This window comes from Crocodylus porosus, unplaced genomic scaffold, assembly GCF_001723895.1.
Source record: "Crocodylus porosus isolate Cpor-Errol unplaced genomic scaffold, CroPor_comp1, whole genome shotgun sequence".
Classification (NCBI taxonomy): domain Eukaryota; kingdom Metazoa; phylum Chordata; order Crocodylia; family Crocodylidae; genus Crocodylus; species Crocodylus porosus.
In genome coordinates, this window is record NW_017728947.1 from 96,163,654 (window position 1) to 96,180,200 (window position 16,547).

General features: G+C 42.2%; 1 protein-coding gene across 3 annotated transcripts in view; it reads left to right on the forward strand.

Annotated features, from left to right (window-relative positions):
- EML1 (echinoderm microtubule associated protein like 1) overlaps positions 1-16,547 on the forward strand; it is a 192,299-nt gene that overhangs the window by 119,000 nt on the left and 56,752 nt on the right. For 2 of the 3 annotated variants that reach the window (XM_019552500.1, XM_019552499.1), the window contains exons 4-6: positions 4,492-4,554; positions 11,645-11,779; positions 14,938-14,966. In XM_019552500.1, coding sequence (XP_019408045.1) covers positions 4,492-4,554; positions 11,645-11,779; positions 14,938-14,966 — 227 coding nt within the window. The remainder of the gene's footprint in view (positions 1-4,491; positions 4,555-11,644; positions 11,780-14,937; positions 14,967-16,547) is intronic. The other variant, XM_019552501.1, reaches the window with a different exon arrangement.

A 16,547-nucleotide genomic window follows, 5' to 3' on the forward strand; every position in this document is an offset into this window, starting at 1 on the left:
GGCCTGCCCTGTTGTCCCCTGATCATACGAGTGGCCTTCCTCTGGACCCTCTCCATGCTGTCGACATCCCTCTTGAAGTGCGGCACCCAGAATTGTGCAGAAACTGCCTGTGAGCCCAGTACCAAGCGGGTACTGCACAGCAACTTTAGTGCACATCAACTGCACATGTAGATGCACACAGCATAATTCAATAAAAGTTGTATAAGAATTCTTGAACCTGTTCTAATTAATGTAGAGGATGAGGAGGGGGAATATTTATAGTGAATATTGTGAATATTTTACCTAACCAGTTGGCAGACAAAACTCTTGCAGTAGAGATGATATCTTTTATTAGATCCACTAAATAGTAGCAAAAAAAATTCTTTCTTTCTTTTTGCTACTATTTAGTTGGTCTAATAAAAAGATATCACTTCTATCCCAAGAGTTTTGTCTGCCTATGCTTTCAGACCAACATGACTAACATCAATATCCCTTACTAACCAGTTAGAGTTTTAGCAATATTATATACAGTTTAAAATTAAATAGTAATTTGTTTTGATAAATTTGTTATGCATATTTTTGAACCCATGAATAATGCAGTTTTGAACTTGAGTGCTGGATTTCTGTTTCTTGCTTTATTTAGGAGAGATGGGTAGACTTTTAAGAATCAAAGAAATAAGAAAAAAATTCCAAAGAAATTCCCCCTTAGGCTTTTACACATCAAAAATAACTACATTAAAGCCAATAGTGTAACACTAATGTAAAATTTGTAAATTCAATAAATCCACTACATTTCTTTTCAGATGAGGCTCATCAGGCTAACGGAGCACAGGTTTCTCCTGTAATTGAGCAAAAACACTTAGTCCACGTCCAAACAACCAAGCATGTGCCCACTGAAGCATCTCAAAGCAGTTTGAGACACCACAAGAGGCACATTGGGAACAAAAAAATGTTTTCCGTGCTGCATATCTAATTCTGATACTGGGAAATCCCAGTATTAAAAAACAAAAAAAAACAAACCCCCCACTCTGAAAAGAAGCAGTGCAACCAGATGCTGGGTCCTCCAGAGAGGCACTCTAGCATGCAGCCGGAGTGTCTCTATGGTTGCCATGTGCCCCTGCTGCTTTTGCATGCTGCCTCAGCATGCTGGAGCAAATAGGAGCGGGACAAGGCTGCAGCAGCGGCTCAGACCCAAGCTCTGTCCCTGGTAAGCAGGGACATGGGGGTGGGAGACTGTTAGGGTGGGGCCCATCCCATCCCCGCCTTTCCCCCTGCGTGCACACAACACCCCCTCCCCGCCCCCACAGGAGCAACAGCCATCGGGGCGCTCATGCTCTCTTCCTGGCAGAGACCTCTGTCAGCCCACGTCACTGCCTTAAACCAACATCTGCACATGGTGTAGGCCTGGCTTGCTGGCGTGTGCCCTCAAGCAGAACTGGGCCAGCTCTTCCTGTCACCTGGGCTTCTAGCACAACATGCCAGAACTGTGCACCCTCGGGCTGGGCTGGGTCCCGCCTCCGTGTGCCCCATGCACTGTCAGGCTGGGCTGGCTTCAGGGAGGCAGGACCCAGTCCAGTCCAAGGGCATGTGGCTCTGGAGTGCATGCCAGGAACCCAGGTGAACCCAGGTCCCCCCCTACCCCACCACTACACAGCCACCTACCTCCTCACAGTCCCCTCACACCCCCAGCCCTGCACAATACACTCACAAACCCCACAAACCACCCCAACGACCCCCCTACCCACATACCCACTCACAAACCCCACACCCTCAGACACCCACACAAGCCCTACACTTCTCCCATAAAACTTACACCCACCCCCATGGCCACACTACAGTCCTGCCCCATGCCCACACTGGTACTGGGATATGTGGCCCCAGCCTGGGGAGTGCTCCTGGTCCCAGATTCACTTGGGGTGTGATGGGCTGAGGAGGGGGAGAGGGGCAGCAAGGGTGTGTATGAGAGAGAGATGGGGTTCAGGGTTGGGGGAGTGCTCAGGGTAGGAGAAGTTGCCAGAACTAGGCTTAGAGCTTTCCTGCCCCCATAGAGCAGCCTGTGCAGGGAGAGGCCTGTCTTGAAGAGTAGGGGCTTGCCCAGCCCAGTCCCTGAGTCCCAGTTGAGGGCTTCCTAGGAACAGCATGGGGATCGCTGGGTCCTGGGCACAGGCGCAGGGAGCAGAACAATAAGGGTTGTTGGTGCTGCTCAGAGCCACAAAGCAGCAGGTAGGACTGCTGCAGCTGGACTCATGTCCTGGTGCTGGGACAGAGCTGCTGCTAGGAGTGAGCTAGTGGGGGCAGGCAGGAGCTGCGGGTCAGGAGTGAGAGGCACCGATGGGGCTGTGGGTTGGGAGAGAAGGGCAAGGGTGTGGGCAGAGGCAGGGCAGTCGTATCCCACTGCTGTCTAGCAGAATGCATTTTATTATAGTGATAGAGGCACTAGTAGGCTTCCAAATTGATTTAGAATTGTAAGTATATCAATAAAATATTGCCCAACTGATCTCTATATATAGTGGCACTTCATTTTAATTGCAGAAGAACACAGATTTTGGGTATTTTAATGAGGGAATTTGGGGCTCTTTATCAGAGAATTTGCAATTTTTAAACAGGGAACACCAGGATCTCTGCTGGTGAGGCATGTGGCGGGACCCAGGCAGAGGAGCCTGCCCGGGGCCAGCACTGGAGACCTAGCTGGAGGGCAGACGAGGTGGCTGACCTGGCCATTTGGGGCCAGGAGGACAAGCTTTAACAATTAAAAGTGGGCCACTGCCATGAGCACATCTTCCAGAGCAATAGCTGCCCAGACAGCAAGGCAGGGGCACCAGAAGACATGACAGCAGCGTTGTCCAAAATCCACCTGTGCAGACACGGCCCACTGGCAGCTGGCCCAGAAGTACAGGAGGCTCTGTTGCAGTGACCATACCACAGGCCAGGCAGCCTTGTGGTCCCCATCTGGGTCTGGCAGGCACGCAGTCATGGGGCCACATGCTGTTGCAGGTGGCAGCAGGTAACAGCCAGGCAGCAGCCCCCACTGCCAGACTGCTGTAGAGGGTGCAAGGACCACTCTGTTATGGCTGCTTCCACAGTCCAGCTGGCCCAAAGAGCCCCAGATATCACCTGGCTGGACCTCAGGCTCCTGAGGGCAAGTAGCCCTGAGCTGCTGGCCAGGGCAGCTTTTTATACTGCTGGGGCCAGCACAGGTGCTGGCCCCAGCTTTCAGCTCCCCCTGGCTGAAGATCTGGGAGGAGCTGGGCAGGGTCAGTTTGCCCCAAGCAGCATAACTTACCCCATTCCAAAGTGTACGTTCATGCATGTGTGCTGAAGTACAAATCTCTGGCAAAAATTTGTGCCGCTGTTATTTGAGCTGCCGGAAGCGCATGTGCCTGCGTGTGTGGATGCACCCTTAGTTTCCTTATTTGTCTTGTGTCAGTCATCATTACAATAAGAACAGACAAATTGTAGAGAGAACTTCCAGCTTCTCTACTAATTTTGCATTAGCTGAAGACTTCCAGAATAGTTTGAAATATGTGTATCTGGTGTAAATATTCACTGGTTTATCAAACATTCCAGTTTAGGATGAAGAAACTCTTTCTTTGGGTCACTGAAATGGGAAAGGAGGGACTTCTGCCACATCCCTCTAAGCCTCTCTGTTTCTTATGGCAAGCCTTCTGTTTAGGGGTGATTGAGTGAGCCAAGAAGAGGCAGATTTATTTTCATTTTCCAACATTTCTTAGAGGTTTTGAGAGGTCATGTAAAATTTAAAAAGTGGATAAAAATACATAATTGTGGATAACATTTATAGTTTTAATAACTGATGATAATGGGGTTTTATAGTATTTTTAAAATCATTCAAGACCTCTCCATACTGTTGATTTGGAACATCTTGACTTCTTCTTTTTTAGGTCACTGTCTAATGTTTTGAATTGTAATGAAACAGTTTGACTCCTTCAAAAGTGAAATTTTGAAATGAGAAAATTAAGTCCAGAAAATTGACAACATTTGTTTAATTTCAGAATATTTTCCCCAATGGGAATTTTCCTTAAAAACAATGTGGTTTTAAACATTAGGACTTCAACAAAAACAGCATCTTTTACAAAAACAATTTGATACCTATATTCGCTAATTAATCATCTTAGACATCTCAAACCATTTTGCATAACTATGGTGTGTGTATATAAAATGACTGATTTTTTTTCTTATACTTATCCTTACTAAGGTAGTAGAAAAATTGTCTTCTAGTGTGGTTATTCAATCTGCTCCTTGTGATACCCCTTTTACTTTGCCATTATTCTTGTCATTAAAAGACACATTGTTGGACTCTGAACATATAGCTTGGACTGATTAAACATCTGACTGAGGAATTAGTAAATGTCACGCTACTTTAGTTTTGCATGTAACTTCATATCTTGAATGTGTGTGATTATGTGTCTTGCATAAGTTTCTTTGAATGTGTCTTCTTCCATGGTTTTATTGTAGCATTTACTTTGTATTCTGCTTTGTTTATGCATCTCTCAGTCATGGATTAAGCAGGTCTGTGAGTCTTCTCAATGCATGCAAACTGAAAAAGCCTACTATAAGGTGAGGGGTTCTTGCTACTATTTTAGTGTCAAGTTTCAGTAGTTTTTTCCCTCCTGTCATAGCTCAATATATAGAAATTGGTTACTTAGTGATACTAGTAATATAACAATACACAAATGTAGTTATTAATACACCCATTAGCATTTTCAGAAATTATTTTTTGCAATATACGATAATAACCATTGCACTAATATGTAGTAACAGTTTTAGAAAGTATGTAGTATAGCCATGGTTATCCAAGCCCCTTTGGACAGCATGTGCCAAAAAGCCCTTCAGGTAACTGAAATCATACAGGTAAGTGTAAACAGAATCTTGTGAAGAGTTGTACATGCTAACACATGATGCAAAATGTAAAATCAAATTTAACAGTAGAGATATTAAATATGTAAAACTTAATGGAGAGCAGCTTGCTATGCAACACCAACAGTTAAATGTTATTATATCAAACCTATGAATAAACATATGTATTATATTAAATAATGTTTAAAAGAGAATAGCGTACAAAATAATTAAAAGATACAATACTGTATCAAACTTAAGAGTAGAGATACAGTACTGTATTAGATAAAACTTAAAAAGTTATACAATACCAGCAGTTACAAGTTAGTAAAGAAAGATGACATTTAGATAACTGGGGATGTACTGTAACTCCATTATAAAAAGAGGTAGCGTCTGATGAAGTGAGCTGTTGCTCGAGAAAGCTTATTCATCTCTGATTCAGTTAGTTTATAAGGTGTACTTCTACCTTCCCTTCCATTATAAAGAATGTGCTTGAAATCAAACTAATTTTGTTTTGTTCAAAACTATACCTTTGCTTAAAATGAAACAAGAGGCCTAATTTGGACTCAACTATGTTCATACAACCCTGTAAATCAAAGCTGTTTACAGGAGTTACTGTGGTACATTTCCTCCTTGTTTTAAATTTCGCTTGAAATGTCAATGGCCGCATCCATGCAATCAGGGGCTTGCACGTTGTGGCGCCACAAACCATGTGCACAGAATGTTAAAATGTGCCCTGCCCTGCAAATTTGCAGCATGGGCCAAAATTTACTACCGGGAAATCCTGGTAGGAAAAAAAAATACCAGGTAAATAAAGACGGTGTGGCGCACACAACAGAAATGTGTGTCCAAAGACACAGGGGCTTAGTTCTCTAGGGAGATACTCTAGCTGCTGCCCAGAGTGTTTCTGCTCCTTCAGTTGTGCCCTAGCTTCTCCAGTATACCAGGAGTTGGAAGGAGCTGGGCATGGGCATTTTTCCCAAAGTGGGACAATGTGCCCCTCCACAAAGCACATGTACAGGGATGTGCACTGCAGCAAAAAGTAACAGAACAAATTTGTGCCGCTTCTGTTTTTGCCACTACAAGTGCACCCCCTCCACAGCTGGATGTGGCCAGTATGTGTAAAGCCCATATGGTTATTCATTTTTATTTTTTTGTCTCACCTTATTTTTATATGTTAACAATTTTCAGACCTACTAAGCTAGTTAATGCCATGATTGTGTTGCTGCAACCATCATCTTTTCTTATCACTTCATTTCTATACTGTCTCTCACTCCCTAAGACTCATTTTGGCCTGTCTAAAACCTACATTGTAGGCTTTGTGAGTCAGGGATTTTATCCTGCTTTTTCTTCTGTGAAGTGCCTGGCATGCTCTTCAGTTCTATTAGATAAATAAAAGATATATAAGGATTTTGGGGGTTTGGCGCACAAATACCATTAATGTATTGATGACAGTAATTTAGTTGGTAGAAACTTTTTTAATATCAGTTTCCATAATACTTCTGTAATTTTTGTTTTTAGGTTGAGAGTAAGAATATTCTAACTGGGTAAAACTAATTATTTTAAATATTAATGATAAAGCCCAAAATACCTCCTTTTACTTGTTTTGTAATTGGAAGAGTACTATAGATATTCTTTCTGAACTAGGACTTCTTTCTCCAGAAGGAAAGCATTCATTTAAACATCAATAATTTTCACTTTTTCCATAATTTTGGAACTATTTAACATTTGTTGCTTAAATTTGAGATTTTGAACTTATAATGTGCTATTATTTGCAAATTACTTAAAATAATAATGGGAAGCAAAAGGCTGCTTTGAAATCACAATTTTGTACCATACAGTGAAGTTTCATCATCTCCACAGCTAATGAATGTAACACAAAAAATGAGCTTTGATCCTGTGGACACTTGATATGGATTTAATTTCATGCCCTGGTGTAGAGTCTTACAGTGGGATAATTTAGGCAAATACAGGCCCTTATATAAGGATAAACATTTGGAGGATCAGAACATTAATCTGTAATTGGAACAATATTAAAATAGACTACATTATGAGATTTAGCAAGCTATATTTGGTTATTATGTTACCAGTATTTTATCTACACTGAAGCTTACTGTGAGCATCCATCTCTTGCACTCAGCTCCTGCAGCTAGTGAATAGTGGTTCAGCCTGGCAAGTGTCCACAGCAATCCCTTTGTACATTTTAAATGTAAAATCTTAAGTGGTCATCTGTTTGGCTGTTAACTAAAGGTGTTTATGCCTGAGTCTTCCTTTTGGTCAAAGAGGGCTGGAAGCGGAGGGAACACAACAGGGTGATGTAAGAACATCCCAGGGTATAAGCAGACATTTATATTTGTTGCACCATATCAACTGTTTAAGTGCAACAAAAAGCAGCTGCCCTCATGTTCTTGCTGTTTGTTGTGCTAAAAAATCCACAGATCCATGACAAAGAAGTTGTTGTTTCAAACAGCAACTTCATTGTCTGTCTGTGAATAACAAGTGTAAAGTGTGGACAGGTCCTTCTGACCTGCAGAGTCGCACAGTGCTCAGTTCTCTCTTTGCCTTCAAGCCCAGCAGGGAGCAGTCAGGGACCCTGCAGTAACTGGCTTGCAGACAGCCCTGTCCCAGTTGCCACTGGGCCACAGCAGCAGCAGGGGCTGATCAGGTAGCAAGGGTAATGAGGCTGTCCGTAAGCTGGGAACTTGAAAGGGCTGCTGGTACTCAAGTTGGTGCAGCCTTTTTAAGGGCTTGAACATCAGCAGCCCTTTAAAGTTCCTGGCTCACAAGGTCTACAAATGCAGGGGGGCTGTTCCAATGCATTGTGATTACAGCATGTCAAAGCAGACTTGATTAATTGAGCCCACTGGAGTATGCTAATTAGTGTGTTTCAGCTAGTCTGCATCTCATGTCAGTGTCCCTATTTTTCAAAATGGCAGTAGGGGCGCTTTAACTAAAACTTGTTCGAGCTTTAGTTAAAATGCCCCTGCTACTGTTGTGACGTGCCAGGACGCTGATACACAAGACACTGTGGGCATTTTAATTAGAATGTCTCTTGGAGCCATTCTAATTAAAGCACCCCCTACTCCACCCCTGGAGCATGTGTAAAAATGCCCACAGGCACTCCCACACCAGCTTGCACTCAGCTTCATCAGCTGTTTCTGCAATGGCAACAATTAATCAGGCAAACCTGTCAGTAAGCCTGTCCCAGAGAGCCTCTCCCTGAGAATGGGAATGCTAAGGAGCAGCCACTTTTACGTCTTGGCTGGAGACCATCCCTTTATATCAACATTTTACTTCCCAGCTAGGGGGTTGTGCATTTATGGTCATGCACGTTGCACTATAGAATTCCATAGCACCCATAGCATGCCAACAATTATATTTGCCTAAGCACCCAATTGCTACCTTTTCAGGAAGGAAGATTGGAGGGTGAGAGAGGGAGAGAGACTTGCATCTCTGTGAACCCCATCCCAGAGGCTGGAAAATTTCACCATTTTTTTTAGATTGTAGGGAATCTTTTCTCATAAATATAAGTATAAAATGCACATTTTAAAAAAGATAATAAGCGAAGCTTCAGAAATATTTAAGAGCTCATCCATTTCAAGTGTATTAAAACTGTTTGAAATATTATGTATTTGATACTGACAAGATCATGCTCTGTGCATTTGCTTAGGAAAAGGATGCCATTGACTTGGCTTTTCCTACTCTTTCCTTCCAAATGATGCCACTCCAGAGTTCCAGGTTGCACTTGTTTCTAGTATTGAAGTCACCAAGGACAATAATTTTGTCCTCCTTGGGAATATTAGTGAGAACATGGTCAAAATTGGAGCAAAAGTGTTCGTTGACATTGTCAGCATCAGGGCATATGCATTGATACAGTGATGTACTGGTTGTTGCTGAGCCAGAGGGTCATAAGATGTTTGTTGATGCCCATGGGGAATTCTAAGTTGACTAATGAGCATATTCTTGATGGCAAAACCAATGCTGGCACTGGTTTCCCCTTCCAGAAGAAGGCATGGCCTTCATACTCTTCCCTCAGCTGGCGCTTGTCTGGTTGTCTTGTTTCAGTCAGAGCTGTGATTTCGATGCATCTCACTGGAACCCTAGAGACTATAGCAGTTATTCTTGCCAGTCATTCATGATCTTGTTTATTCAACAAGGTCTGAACATTCCTTGTTATAGAAGTCATTGTCTTTTTATGATGTTTTCAACTGCAGAGAAAATGATCCCACTGGATGCGGTCATCCAGCCAGGAGCAGATAAGACAGCCCAGTTTTAGGGCACTTTTTCTAGTCGCCTTCCCATGTAAGGTGAGCATAGGAGATCTTAAATAGGACTGCTCACTCATGGTATCAGCTGCTGAATAGCACCCCTGTGTCAACCTAGGTGCAGGACAACCATCAAGCTACCTCTTTCTGCATGCATATTTGTGGCTGAAAATTGCCAGATTCACTGGTCCTGTCTCCATCACCACTAGTCCATCACTGTGCGGCTTTTGAGTGTTGGCATGGGAGAGTTGTGTTTCCTGTGATAAAAGCCCATGCTTGACTTCATGCATCATAAGGAAGCTGGTGTGCTGAAATAACCACATGATCTTAACAAGGACGTCTGGTGTGCTGTCTAGGAAACCAAGAACAATACGGCTACTGGACTGGATGGCATACTTGCTGAAATCTTCAAGGCTGGTGGTAAGAAATTGATACTGAGACTCTACAGATTTATTCTCTGAATTTGGAACAACAAGGAATCTCTGGGGACCTGAAGAACATGAATATCGTGGCTGTCTTTAAGAAAGGAGATAACTCCTATCAAGATATTACCCTCCTTTCTATAGAACCCTCCTTTCTTGCCAAGGCTGTTGACTCCATCAGTCACAAAGACTTGTGGAAAGTAGTGGCCAGATTTGAATGCCCTGAAAAATAAGTCGAGATGCTGAGGCTCCTCTGTGACCAGACAGTTGCCACTGTTCTTTGTAGTGGATCACAGATAGGTCCATTTGTCATCTAAACTGGGGTCAAGCAAGGATGCTTCATTGCCCCGATTCTGGTTCTTGCTAAGGACTACCTCCCTTCCAGAACTGACACTGAATACCAAATGGCTGGAGAGCTTTTCAACCTGAGCCATTTTTCCTTGAAGACTAAAATATTCAAAACAACCACCCATAACCTTCAGTATGCTGATGACTCCACCATCTTTGCCCACACTGAGAAAAAACCCCTAAAGCATGTTGGATCTCTTTGAAGAAGCCTACCAAACTTGGGGTCTCTTGCTCAACATTGAGAAGACTGAAGTGCTCTATCAGCCTGATCCAAGCCATGAATGCAACTCCCTTCCTCAAATTACCATCAAGGGGAAGACCCTTGAAGTCATCAAGCACTTCCCTTACCTTTCCCAGAGAGTGAACGTTGATGAGATCCAGCACAAGATCCAGTGCCCAAGCACCTCCTTTAAGAAATCGCTTCAGCATGTTTTTATTGATCATGATCTCTGGAAAGACACCTGGATCCAGGTCTAAAACACAGTCACCATCTCCTCTCCTCTATGAATGTGAAATGTGGGTAACCTACTGTTTTTTATCGCATGGGCCTAGAGAGGTATCATCAGTGATGCCTGTAGAAAATCCTATGCATCAAATGAGAAGATCACAACACAGACACCAGCATCCTTGCTGAAGCTAGTTAGCATCATTGAGCTTGTGATCCTCAAGCATCAGATTCACTGGACCAGAGATTGCATGGAGATGCCCAACTCTTGACTCCTGAAACAAGTGCTCTACTCCCAGTTTAGTTGTGGCCAGAGGAAATACAACAAGGACACATTGAAAGTATTTCTCAAGAAAACAGACAATCAAGAATTGGGAGGACCTGGCTGCTAACTGTTTTGGATGGTGCTACAACCAAAGTGGCTGCCCGCTTTGCAGTAAAGTGCTTTGTCCTCTAAGCAGAGAAGATAGAACAGAGGAAGTAAAAGAACAGCAATCTTGACCTGCAGCCTACTCTTCCCTGTGGAAAGGCCTGCAATTTCTGTGGACAGATTGGTGGCTCAAGGATTGGCCTCTTAAGTCACCTCAAGATTCATCAATGAGAGGTGATGGGATTACCAATGACAATTCAATACTGAAGTAAAGGCTGAATGGATTTGTAAAGACACAGCTTTTTAGTTGTCAAAATTTGACCTACTTCTAATATTATATATAATCTGTTTGGGAATGAAAGCTGTTACTTTCTTTTCAAATCTCTCATACCATTTTTAAGGTGTTTGTAGGTTGTAATAATGTACAAAATGTCAAATGTGACCTCCCTCAGGTACTCTGCTTCAGTAGTAGATTGTATTACCTGAGCTATGAATATTCTAGCTGTTCTCAGTGATGCCAGTATAGCACACTTTGTAGAGCAAAAAATCCCAAAATCTAAACATGCAGTTTTCTGTTGCACTAGATCAGAGGTTCCCAACCTTTTTGGAGTGGGGGAGGGTCCTCCACATGCCTGCACCATGCTCAGTGGTGAACCTGGAAGTGCTATGCATGGAAGCACTGGTGGCAAACCCAGAAGTGCTCTTCTTGAACACTTCACGACCCTCCTGAGGGCCCCCTGCAACCCTGGGTTGGGAATCACTGCACAAATACCCAGCACTGTACTGTGTTGTAGCTGCTGAATAAATTGCTATACATCAAAAAATATTTTTATTTGTTAAATAGATGTGATCCTAGAAATAAGTGCAGCAAAATATTCTAGGACAGTTTGTAAAAATTGTTTTTTGTATTAAAAAATCTCTTTATATGCACTACTGTGTAACTTACTGTCTTTTCTCTTAGTACTGTTAAGAGAACCAGTTCAGCTGAACGTGTATCCCCAGGAGGTCGAAGGGAAAGCTATGGAGATTCCAAAGGCAGTCGCAATCGCACTGGATCCACTAGCAGTTCTTCTAGTGGTAAAAAGAACAGCGAGAGGTATGAGATACTTCCTTACTTTCCTCCTCCCTAATAATTACTCTGGTAAGGAAGCTTTAAGCAAGTAGCTGGTGGAAGATTGGGGTTTGGTTTTTTTAATGTTTCACAAGAGTGTTTTAAAATGCTCTGTATCCAAATACGTTTTCGAATTAAGAGGTTACAGATTGTTTGGCTTTTTGTATTTGAAGCTATAAGCAATGTGAAATTCTCAAGATGATAGAAAGGTTCATAGATATGAATCCTTTTTTCCAATATCCTGTTAGATGCTGGTGTGCTGCTTTTCATGACTTTTCTCCTTTGATAATGCAGTTACTTGGCTAGGGTATCATATGTGGATTCTCCCGAAGTGTTAGCATATTACTGAAATAGCAGTTCACATTAGTAATAGGGGCATTGGTAACAATACAGTAGTTTAAACTGTGGTGAGATGTGTACTTAATATACTCATTTACCCATTTAAGACTGATTTTACTTTCTAGGCTTTTTTGGCAAACTTCATAGAACAATTGAGGTTTCCATAAGTTTCTAAATAAAATAGTTACTAACTTTTGTAGAGGAGATATTTAAATTCACTTTTGGAACTTTGTCCTGTTCATCCTTATTCCATTGGATCCTTCTAGATAAAGGGTATCAAAGATAGGGCCATTGGGTTGGAACCAGCCCATGTAGCAGTTTCTCCTGGCCAGCAAGGCTCCTGGAGAGGCCAGGAATGAAGGGTACGGCAAGCAGGTATGGGGTCTGTTGCTGAACTTCTTGGTATGGAGCCTTGTTGGAAACCTGTATTGGCAGCAGGTGGTGAGCAACAGCTGCATTAACCCCCACCAGGTCTGGATCTTTTTGGTGAGGAGCCCCACAGTCTAGGTCCAGTCTGAGCTGGGGACTGAGTTTGACACTCCTGCTCTAAATAAATAGATTTTTTTCCACACATTCTGATAATGGTTTAGACTGGGGCGGGCAAAATGTGGGCCAGATGTGGCCTGCCGGGCCATTCTATCCGGCCTGTGGGGCCCCTAAAAAATTTAGAAAATTAATATTTATCTGCCCCTGGCTGCCTGTCATGTGGCCCTTGATGGCTTGCCAAAACTCAGTAAGCAGCTGCCTGCCCAAAAGAATTGCCCATCCCTTGTTTAGACAAAAGTCATTTTTTAAATTAAGCAATGCCATTCCCTTTATTCAAAAGTATCCGTGGAAAAGTAGGTGACAGAACAGCTGTGATCTTTCAGCTCCTTATGTTTTTTGATATGGCTCTCCATACCCTCCTGGTTTAGAGGTAGAGTCTGGGAGAGAAATGGGGTCTGAGTGCTGAAGAACATGAGGGAGACAGGCAGGCTTACTGAGGCATTTGTGGAAGAAGAATAGTTAAACAGGGCTTTGGAGACAGGTTTTGCAGGAACTTGAGTTATGTGCAAGAGCTGTAGAGAGCTGGAATATAGGGGAGCCCAACACCTTTACCTTTTCTTGAAGCACAACTGCTATGTCTGTTCAACACAATAGTTAGGAGTCATCTCCCCATGCAGAGTGGTCTTGAGTAAGTCACTGGCCTGAAATTCAGGACAGCTGATTTCCTTCCTTCCTTCCAGCTTTTGTCACACGTTTTGTCTGTGACTTTAGTGATAACACTTAATTTCTCTGTGCCCCAGTTCCACATCTGTTAAAAAGGTGGGGGGAGAGGGCAACATCTCTATCTTGCAGATGTTGTCATCATTCAGGCATTAATAGTGAGAAGGATCATGTATCAGTCTAATGTTGCTGAAGCCTTTCATACATTAATGAAGCTATATGTATAGTCACTGCATTACTCACCCATCCAGCTCACTATATGGATCCAGGCCCTATTCAGCACCTACCCACAGAAATCCTCTTGCCTCCACATTCATTCACTGCCTTGGCATCCTCCCTGGAGAGATAAGGGTGGGAGGTGCAGTGCGTTGAGAGGTGCTGAAATGTTTGTGGATAGGGTGTTGAATGACTTGATTGCTTATTTCCTTGCTTTAAGACTTTAGTTTGGGGCTATGAAGTCACACAGCTATAACTCAAAGTTTCTGAAGCTTTTTGTATGAAACATAATAAATTATCTGAGGAAGTCTTTGGGGAAAAAATGAAAATACCATGAGGGAGGATATAGTGAATTGTTTACATGAACCAAAAAGTACATCAGCCATACAAAGCCAGTGGCAGTGCTTTCTTTGATGATTATATTCTTGAAAGCAAAGTGGGATTTCGCAAACTGATATTTTGCAACAGGTTTGGCCATTCTGAAAAGTTGACTCTGTCTTGGAACATGTGACCTTTAAGTGTTGTAGCAGGGGTATATGCACAATGCAACCTTGTCTCTTTTAAACCGTCCAGATTTTGTAAAGACGATTTTATAACTGTATCATTACAGTGCTTAATAATTTTTTTAAAGGTCTTGATACTAGGCACTAGACTTGTTCCAAGCCCGGAGCTGAGGAGTAATTTGAAAATCATTTACTATAAGTAGGGACCTATTGAAATCATAGCATCATCATGGGCTCTGTGAAGAGCATGCGCTCTGCACTTTTGGCAGGCTCGCTACATGCCCCCTCCTCCCCGCCCAACCAAAAAACTTACCAGCAAGCAGAGAAGCCCTGCAGTCTGGGAACATGGCAGGGAGGGTGAGGGGAATGGTAGAGGGGGTGAGAGGGAGCAGGGTAGGACTGCTCACAGCAGTGAGCAGGGTGGGCAGCCCTGCCTCAGGGCCCCAGATCATGCACAAAGCATTCGCTATGGTGAACCCACAGCATATCATTGAGTAAAGCCTGTTACAGGACAAGAGGCCACCACCACCTGGGGAGGGAGGAACGGAGAGGAGGGCAGTAAGTCAGGCACGACCTGCAAACTGCTAGCCCCTTGTAACTTTACTGGGTTCACTGCTGCTGGATTTTCTAGCCTTCCCCATAGTTGTACTAGATATTCAGAGAAAAAAATTGACACCTCTTAGGAAAGGGAATGTGATTCCAGGGATATGAAAATGGCAGAATGTGAAAACACTTTTAGTATCTGTGTCAAGAGGATACTCCAGGAGTGCATTTTACGTCCAATGTTATATTTCCTTTTTATACAAATTGTTACTTCACATATGAAGCATTTTATATGCATGACAGACTTTAAAAGAAGATTCTTGATTGTTTTTACAGCAAACCGAAGGAACCAATGTTCAGTGCAGGTAGGTTCTCGTTTCATTTTCTCAATATCAACATTTATAACTTCCAGTGAGTTATGGATGTCTCAGGGTACTGATGTTAAGAACAAAAGCCTTTCACCTGCAGGCACTGGTGGCCTTCTTTACAATGAGTTAGTCATTATGACAAATGTGATAAAACAAAAACAGTGCTTTACCAAAAGAGGAAGTGCATTAGTTTGACCCACCTCCCCAGTGTCTGTCTGTACAGATTCAATCAGCTATTAAATAAAAGTGCCAAAAAATCCTGCTGAAGTGCCCAGTCTATACAGATGTTGGGCAGTCTGGGTCCGACTAAGATGATGCTTCTTCTGGGCATGAGCTGTGTTCAGTTCTGGGGCACACCAAGTTGAAAGTAAAGCACTGTTTTTTGGTTTTGTTTTTTTTTTCACGTCTGTAAGCAGCACCAGTTTTAATGTCCAAATGAGTTTAACTTCCAACTGGAAACTGTTGACCAAAGGCTAAAGAATTAAAAGGCAATGGATAATAATCATCTTATCCAGTAGTGGTGCTAATCTGCAAAACAGAATTAATATTTTTATGGATTAAAGAGTTGCATGAAAATCCAAACTATGGTGCTTGGTAGTGATGAGTATTTTAAGGGTGATTTTCATACACGACTATGACTGAGCAAATGGTATTAAGAGATTTCACATCTGTCTCAACGCTTTTCTGACCACATTAGCCAACTGACAAAAAAGCAGGTGTGTTTTTTTAACTGTGATTCTAAAAAACTTGTCTTTTGACCTGTCAAGCTGTATTCTTACTTTCTTTCTTGTGCATTGTTGTCAGTTCTGAATCCTCAGTGTAAATGAAGACAGACTTTGACATTACCATTTGCACTTCAGAAATATTACAAATGATCCTTTTTTCATATGAGACATAATAGAATGCAGATTACTTCCCTTGTCTATGTTTCCTGTGCAGAGCCAATCAAAATATCAATACAATCTTACTTTTTGATAAAATAAGCAAATATAACTGATTTGCTGACAACAGATTTGTTCACAGTAAGTGTCACTTTTTGCAGATATTTTTGGCTATTATTATACATTAAACTGGAAAAAGGCAGGTTTCTTTTTCTTGGGTTGTTAATCAAAGTCCCAAGAAAATAGGCCCATGCTTAAGGATAAGCACTTACATATTGAGATAAGTAGAGCTTATTTTAAGTCTGTGTTTAATTACTTCACTGGATCACAGCTCAAGCCTTTTTCATGGAAACTTGTGCTGTAGCATAAGAAAGTAGCTTCTGAGCAACTAAACTGAATTTTTCTCTCGTATTTTTTTCTTTTGCTTTTCTATTAACAAAAACATTTGACATGAATAATCTTTGTTAAAAAGTTTTTCAGTGAGATTCCAGCTGAGATGCAAATTAGTTATTTAGCCTCTGTGATCATGACCATGCTCTAATTCAGGCAAAATTAGTATTCCTAAAAATTGACTTTATTTTTAGCATGCAATTTCATAGTGAAGTTTAACAGTTTTTCAAATAGTAAAATTGTTCTAAATCTGGTGCTGTCAGCAAGAAGAACAGAACTTTGAATGCACTTGCACAGATTTGAACAG